Source organism: Cnephaeus nilssonii, assembly GCF_951640355.1.
Source record: "Cnephaeus nilssonii genome assembly, chromosome: 3".
NCBI classification, from domain to species: domain Eukaryota; kingdom Metazoa; phylum Chordata; class Mammalia; order Chiroptera; family Vespertilionidae; genus Cnephaeus; species Cnephaeus nilssonii.
In genome coordinates this window covers 53,042,952-53,049,644 of record NC_137074.1, presented here as the reverse complement: position 1 = coordinate 53,049,644, position 6,693 = coordinate 53,042,952, and the positions used below count along the sequence as shown (strand labels likewise).

Below are 6,693 nucleotides of genomic sequence, written 5' to 3'. Positions count from 1 at the left end.
AGCCCTTCACAATTCACAGTAAATTGAATTGTGAAGAGAGAAGGTAAGTGAGTCATTCTAGCTCTTCTCTAGATTCAAGGATATTGCACCCCTCACCTGGTGGGATTGGAGGAAGAGTTGTCAGCTTCATGCCCAAACTTCTGTTTTCGACCTTTTGCACTTTGAGATCTATGAGTGCCAGCAGCCAGCTAGAGGAAGATCCACCCAAAATGTGCAGTATCTGAAGGAGAGAATGATTGGCCTAGCTGAGACAGAGATTGGAGACATTGTCTTTTGAAGTCCTGTCAAGGTCTAAAGAACATCCCTCTGAGGTTGCTGAAAGAATGGAGGATGCTCAGGTAAGAGTCAACTCTTCACTGTGAATTATCTTGGTGCCAAAGACTGATCTTTCTCACCTCAGTGTCCTGCTGAGCCATCAAAGTAGAGCTGAGCCAGGATGGGGATTATGAACCTGGCATGTGTGTGAGTGTGCATGTATGTGTGTATGTGTGCCTAACCTGTCCAAAACTAGACATAAATTATGTTTAAATTCTCCATTAATTATGTGGAGGACTTGGTACCTTTCCCCTGCAGGAGAAGCTCCTATGAATCAGGCACATCCTAGTTATGACCCTGACACTAAATCAACAGGGAAATGTGAGACAGACACAGGCAGCGCTTCTTGGACACTATATGTGGATATATGATGTGGTGTCTGGACCTCAGGACACCCTGCCTACCTAAGAGTCTGTGCCTCTTTCTGTCCCAATAGTTCTCTGTCCACCTTCCCCGCCCTGGGCAGCCAGCAGCTCCAGAGAGGCCACTCCTGCTTGCTTCATTCTCTTTCCGGCCCATCAAACCTTCCCACCAGGATCTCTTTCATCCACTCCTGACTACCCACACCCAGCACCACCCCCTGACCAAAGGTCCTAAAGGGAGAGAGATGGGGGTCCTCTGCTCTCCACTTTCCACAACAGAAGCAGCTGTGGCATCGCAGTTCTCCACACACCCCATCCCTTGTCTGCCCCCCATGCTTCTGAGTGTGCTGCTTCCTCTCCTGGGAAAGCCCTCCCCTCTTTTCTGGGCCACTGGAAGAGCCAGTTCAGACACAACTGAAGCCTTCCTAGATCTCTCACAGATCCTCTCCTTGGTGGCTCACCGTTCCTCGGAGCTCTCATGGTACCCTGTGTTCACCTCTAACATGGCCCTTGCCATATAACATTTAAATGATTGGTACATGTGTTTGTTTCCCTAACCCGACCATGAGCTCTTCAAGGACAGGGAAGGGTCCAAGGTCAAGGACCATGTCTGTCATCTTTGGATCTGCAGCATGCACAGCAGGGGATGTCAGGCACACCGTGTGTACTCAGTGGATACCACTTACTGAACTGCTCTGGCACTACTGAAAAGAACACGGGTGGGTTAATCAGCTCAGGGCGCTGTAACAAAATACCACAGACGGGGTGGCTTTAACAACAGAAATTTATTTTCTGGAGGCTGGGAGTCCGAGATCAAGGTGCTAACAAGGTTGGTGTCTCCTGAGGCCTTTCTCCTTGGCTTGCAGATGGCAACCGTCTAGCTATGTCCTCACATGTCCTTTTCTTCTGTGCTCATGTAGAGAGAGATCTGGTATCTCATCCTCTTCTTATAAGGATGTCAGTCCTGGATTAGAGTCTTTCCCTTATGACCTTGTTTAACTTTAATTAGCTCCATAAAGGTCCTATCTCCAAATAAAGTCACCTTTGGGGGTTAGGGCTTCAACCTGTGAGTTTGGGGGGTGGAGGGGGCATACAGTTTAGTCCATAACTACTGAGGAACTTGAATTTAGAAGATAGGGGCTCGAGTACTGACTTCACCTGAACCTAACTGAGTGCTTTGGGGCAGCAAGTCCATTATCCTCTAAGAACCTTAACTTCTCTATCTGTTACATATGGCAACTTTTATGGGGTTGTTAATAAGTTGAAATGAGATCATGGCCGGAGGACATTTTATGGACTAAGTTCTTACACAATAATAACGACAATTATTCCTTCTACTAATATATCATGCAGTTTACAATGTGGTTTAAAATGCATAATATCATGCAACATACATGCAAGGAATTACTATTGTTATAATTACCACAGGAATACCTAAAAGGGAAGTCTGTTTGTGATTCATACCCATAAATCCTAGTTGCAGAAAGGATTCAAGGCCGTTTCTGATGAAAGCCGTGTCGGTGAAATGGCATGGCCTATGGCTTCTCACAGAGGCTGCAGAAGAGGCCCAGGAAGGCGTTGAAGAAATGAATGACCACCAGGAGGATCTGGAGGAGGCTGGTGCACAGAAGAGCGGAGAAGAAGGACACGTGCCAAATGACAGCTTTCAAAGGCTCCAGGCAGACGGAGTTCCAGAGGGAATGGTCGTATAAATAATTCCTGTTCCCAGAAATAGAGAGACAGGGGCTGAGGAACAAGTCAGAAATGCCAAATAAGCAACCTCAACAGACAGCGGGGCCTCCCCAGCTCGGGTCACAAGCCTAGGCTCATTCTTGAGGGTGACTACTGTTGCTGCATTTGCAATGTTTGAGCATCAGAGGAGTGAGGTGCTGGAATGCATCACCCAAAAAGTTTGTAGTCTCTCTCTTTTACTCTCTCTCTTTATTTCTCTCCCACTCTCCTTCCCTCCCTCCTCACCATCTCTCTCTCTCTTTCTCTGAAAAGGCTGAAAATTCATTCAAGTCTCCACCCACTTACCTGTTGTGTAGGTCTTTGAATGGGTAACCATATTTCCAAGCTTGCGTCTGGTTGAAGGATGAGACATCGAACATGCAAAATGGGCCAACTTTCAGGGCTACTCCAGAAGTAATAAAGCAAATCAAGGCTCCAAGCAAAGCCAGGCCACTTGATAATAGAGCAGCGAGCATCTGCAGAGGGAGAGAAAAAATAGTGAGCCCTGGCTGGCATGGATCCGTGGTTAGAGCATCAGCCGCCAACCGGAGGGTAGGGGGTTCAATTCAGGTCAAGGGCATGTACCTGGGATGCAGGTTCCCCACCCTGGTTGGAGGAGCATGTGCGGGAGGCAACCAATTGATGTGGCTCTCTCACATCGATATTTTTTTCTCTCTCTCTCTCTTCTCTCCCCCTCTCCTGTCCCTTTCCACTCTCTCTAAAATTAATGGAAAAAATATCCTCCACTGAGGATTAACAGAAAAAGAAAAGAAAAGAAACGGTGAGTCTGAGATGGGGTCGTGACTAGGTGACTTGTGGGGCCACCTGGAAATGTCTGTGGTGCTCAGGCTTTCTCCATGATAGCACATGGGGCTACGCCTACCCATGGCACCTCCTTGAAAGCTTGGCCAAGGACCAGTGGCTGAGGAGGGGTCACAGGGTAGAGCTAGGAAGGGGTGGAAGAGAAAGAACTGAGAAGGGGAAACACTGGCCCTTGAACCTGGATCTCTCTGTGTCAGCAGGCTCTCGGGAACTTCTCAACAGGTTGGCATCAAATACTTTTAAGCTTAGCCCTGACTGGCGTGGTTCAATTGGTTGGAGCATCTTCCCATACTCCGATTGTGGGTTCAATTCCCGGTCAGGGCACATACCTAGGTTGCGGGTTTGATCCCAGTTGAGGCATGTATAGGAGGCAACTGATCCATGTTTCTCTTTCACATCTTTCAATGTTTCACACACAAAACTTTAAAGCTCAGACTTTAGTCCTTCAGCCTCTGAGTTAAAGCGTCAGATTGTCGTTTGCCCTCTTCTGACTCTTTTAAGACAAAGCTGCATTTTCTCCCATCCCATCCCTGATTCCAGTCTTTTTCAAATGAAGCATGAAAGGAAGCGAGGGAGGAAGCAGGGAAAGAGGGAGACAGGGACAGAGAAGAAGAGAAACAGAGACAGAAGTAGCAGTCAACTCTGAAAGGACACCAGTCTGTCGCTGCACTTTTCTCTCCCCTCCCAAAAGGTAACAATGAGTTTATTTTCTTGGCAGGATTTTAGCTTGCTCCCAAATTGTCTTCTTTCCCAGGATACTAGACATTTTATTCTCCTTTCCAAAGAATACATATTTTAAAATTACAAAACACACATATAAATAGTTTTTATACAGAATCATAGTAATTTCCCCACTGATGTCAAGCTGGTTTGAAGCTTGGGAGGGCACAGAGGAAGGTTTTGTTTGTTTTTATCGATTTTAGAGAGCGAAAGGGAGTGAAGAAGGGAGGAAAGCGGGGAGGGAGAGAGAGAGAGGGAGAGAGAGAGAGAGAGATTTTTATTGTTCCACTTATTTATGCACTAATTGGTTGATTCTGGTATGTACCCTGACCTGAGATCACACCCACAGCCTTGGTGTATCAGGACGATGCTCTAAACCAACTGAGCTACCCAGGTAGGGCCAGGTGCGTAGTCAGCTTTGACTCTAAGTTAAAAGATTCAAGATTAATTACTCTGATGTAAGCCTAGGACAGTAATTCTCAAAATGTGGTCCCTGTCCCAGCAGCATCAATCACCTCACCTGGAAACTTGTTAGCAATGCAAATTTTTCCTCTCCACCCCCGACCTACTGAATCAGAAACTCTGGGGGTGGGACCCAGCCACCGGTGTTTTAACAGACCTTGCTAGGATTCTGGTGTACGCTCAACCTGAGAACCATTCCCTTAGGGGAAAACCGACGTGGCTGAGAACAGATAGTGAATGAAATGTGTGGGTGTTTATATTTAATTCTTTACCATGTAATTCTGAATCAGGGGGTTCCCAACATATGGGTGGCAGATACCAAAGCAGGGTGTGGAGTTACTGTAAGGAGGCCACAAATTCAGGTGTCTGAGAGTGAATAAGCAACATACTGTGCAAGAAAACTGAGTTTTCAAATAAATATAGATGTTACTGTAATTAATAAAGTGCAAATGTATTTGGGCCTCAGTTTCATTATCTGTAAAATGGAGAGGTTAGACTAGAATCTAGTCCTTAGATGATCTCTGGAGAACCTTCCAGCTCACAGAAAAATTAAACAAATGGGCAAGAAATTTTCTTTCAAAAACATATGATTACACCCTAGCTGCTTTGGCTCAGTGGATAGAGCGTCGGCCTGCAGATTGAAGGGTCCCTGGTTCATTTCCAGTCAAGGGCACGTGCCCGGGTTGCGGGCTCGGATCCCCAGTGTGGGGCGTGTAAGAGGCAGCCAATCAACGATTCTCTCTCATCATTGATGTTTGTCTCTCTGCCTCTCCCTTCCATTCTGAAATCAGTAAAAATCTATTAAAATTATAAAACAACAACAACATGATTGCAATGTACATAACTCATGTTCATATTGTTCAATAAGTTAAAAAATTAGCCCTGGCTGGTTTGGCTCAGTGGATAGAGCGATGGCCTGCAGACTGAAGGGTCCTGGGTTCAATTCCGGTCAAGGGCACGTGCCTGGGTTGCAGGCTCGATCCCCAGTGGGGGACGTGCAGGAGGCAGCCAATCGATGGTTCTCTCTCATCATTGATGTTTCTATCTCTCTCCCCACTCCCTTCCTCTCTGAAATCAATAAAAAATATATTTAAAAAAATAAGTTAAAAAATTAATAACGACAGTTCTCACATTTGTATAGACATTTATGGTTCATCACAACATTCATGGTTCATTAAATTGCAGGGTCATTGACTTGATTCTGTTAACTCCCATTTTACAGATGAGGACCTGAGGCTCAGAAAAGTTAAGCAACTTGCCCAAGAGCTTAGGGTGATTAAGGGGCATGATCAGGACCTGACTTCAAACCCCAAGACCAAAATTGCCTTTTCACCACTCGGCCTCTGAAGTAATGGAATGTGGGGACATTCTAGGTATTAGAAGAGTGAAGTCTGGTGCTTACGCTTCGGCAGGGCCCGCTCTTACTGAAGCAGCCACGTCTCCAGCCCATCAAGGAGATGAGGGCGGCTGCAGTGAGTACCTGGGAGAGGAGAAAGAGCGTTAAGACCAGACTGGGTAATTTACACTTCTTGCCGCCACCTGTGGCTGTGGAACTAGCGTGGTTGGGCACCTCACGTGGACTTGATTATCCTCTCTTTCCCAGGGGGGTTGGTTTTGCCTGTCAGGACCCAGTTTTGGATGACTAGCCTGACCCGACTCTGTTGATGGCAACGTTCACACCTAGTATGCCTCGTCCAAAATTCAGCAATTCTCCCTAGACACTTCTATCCCTTGGAGTTGCTGTAGACTCAAGACTAGCTTGTTAGATCAAACTTTTTTGCAAGGAATCAGAACACTCCTCCCCCACCCACTCCCTGCTTCATCCCTGGGGGCACTTTGGGAGTTCACACTAAGAGAACCCAGGACACTTACCATGAGGCCTCCTCCCCAGAGCCCAGAGCCCAGCATGGCATGCTTGCCAATGAGGCCCCTCCACAGGTAGGTCGCATCCCAGTTAGGAAAGAGCAGCACCGTGTTGGCCCCAGCAGCAAACAGGGCTGTCGTCCCGAGGCTCAGCCCCAGGATGCGGGAGCAGGTCCTTGAGCATGCCATCACGCAGGGAGAGGACAGGGTCCTGGGACGGTGGCAGCAGGGTCGTGGTGGCTCTGCTGCGGGGAGCATGGGGCGGGGAAAACAGACACAGACACTGTCACCTCCCAGCGTCAGACAGAAGAGCCAAGGAACGTCGACTCATACACACATGCTCCTGAAAGAAGCCAGAAGCAAAGACTACTCCCTGTATGATTCTGTTTACATGAAATTCTAGAAAAAGTGAAACTAG

General features: G+C 47.2%; 1 protein-coding gene across 1 annotated transcript; it reads right to left on the bottom strand.

The window, feature by feature from the left end:
• Positions 1 to 2,212: 2,212 nt before the first annotated feature.
• Positions 2,213 to 6,476, bottom strand: TM4SF19 (transmembrane 4 L six family member 19; the record flags this gene model as incomplete). The annotated part of the gene is made up of 4 exons (XM_079764476.1): positions 6,285 to 6,476; positions 5,815 to 5,892; positions 2,715 to 2,884; positions 2,213 to 2,396 (listed from the first exon to the last, which is right to left on the bottom strand). Exons 1-4 carry the CDS (start codon positions 6,462 to 6,464, stop codon positions 2,213 to 2,215), a joined length of 612 nt encoding a protein of 203 aa, XP_079620602.1. The 5' UTR covers positions 6,465 to 6,476.
• Positions 6,477 to 6,693: the final 217 nt, after the last annotated feature.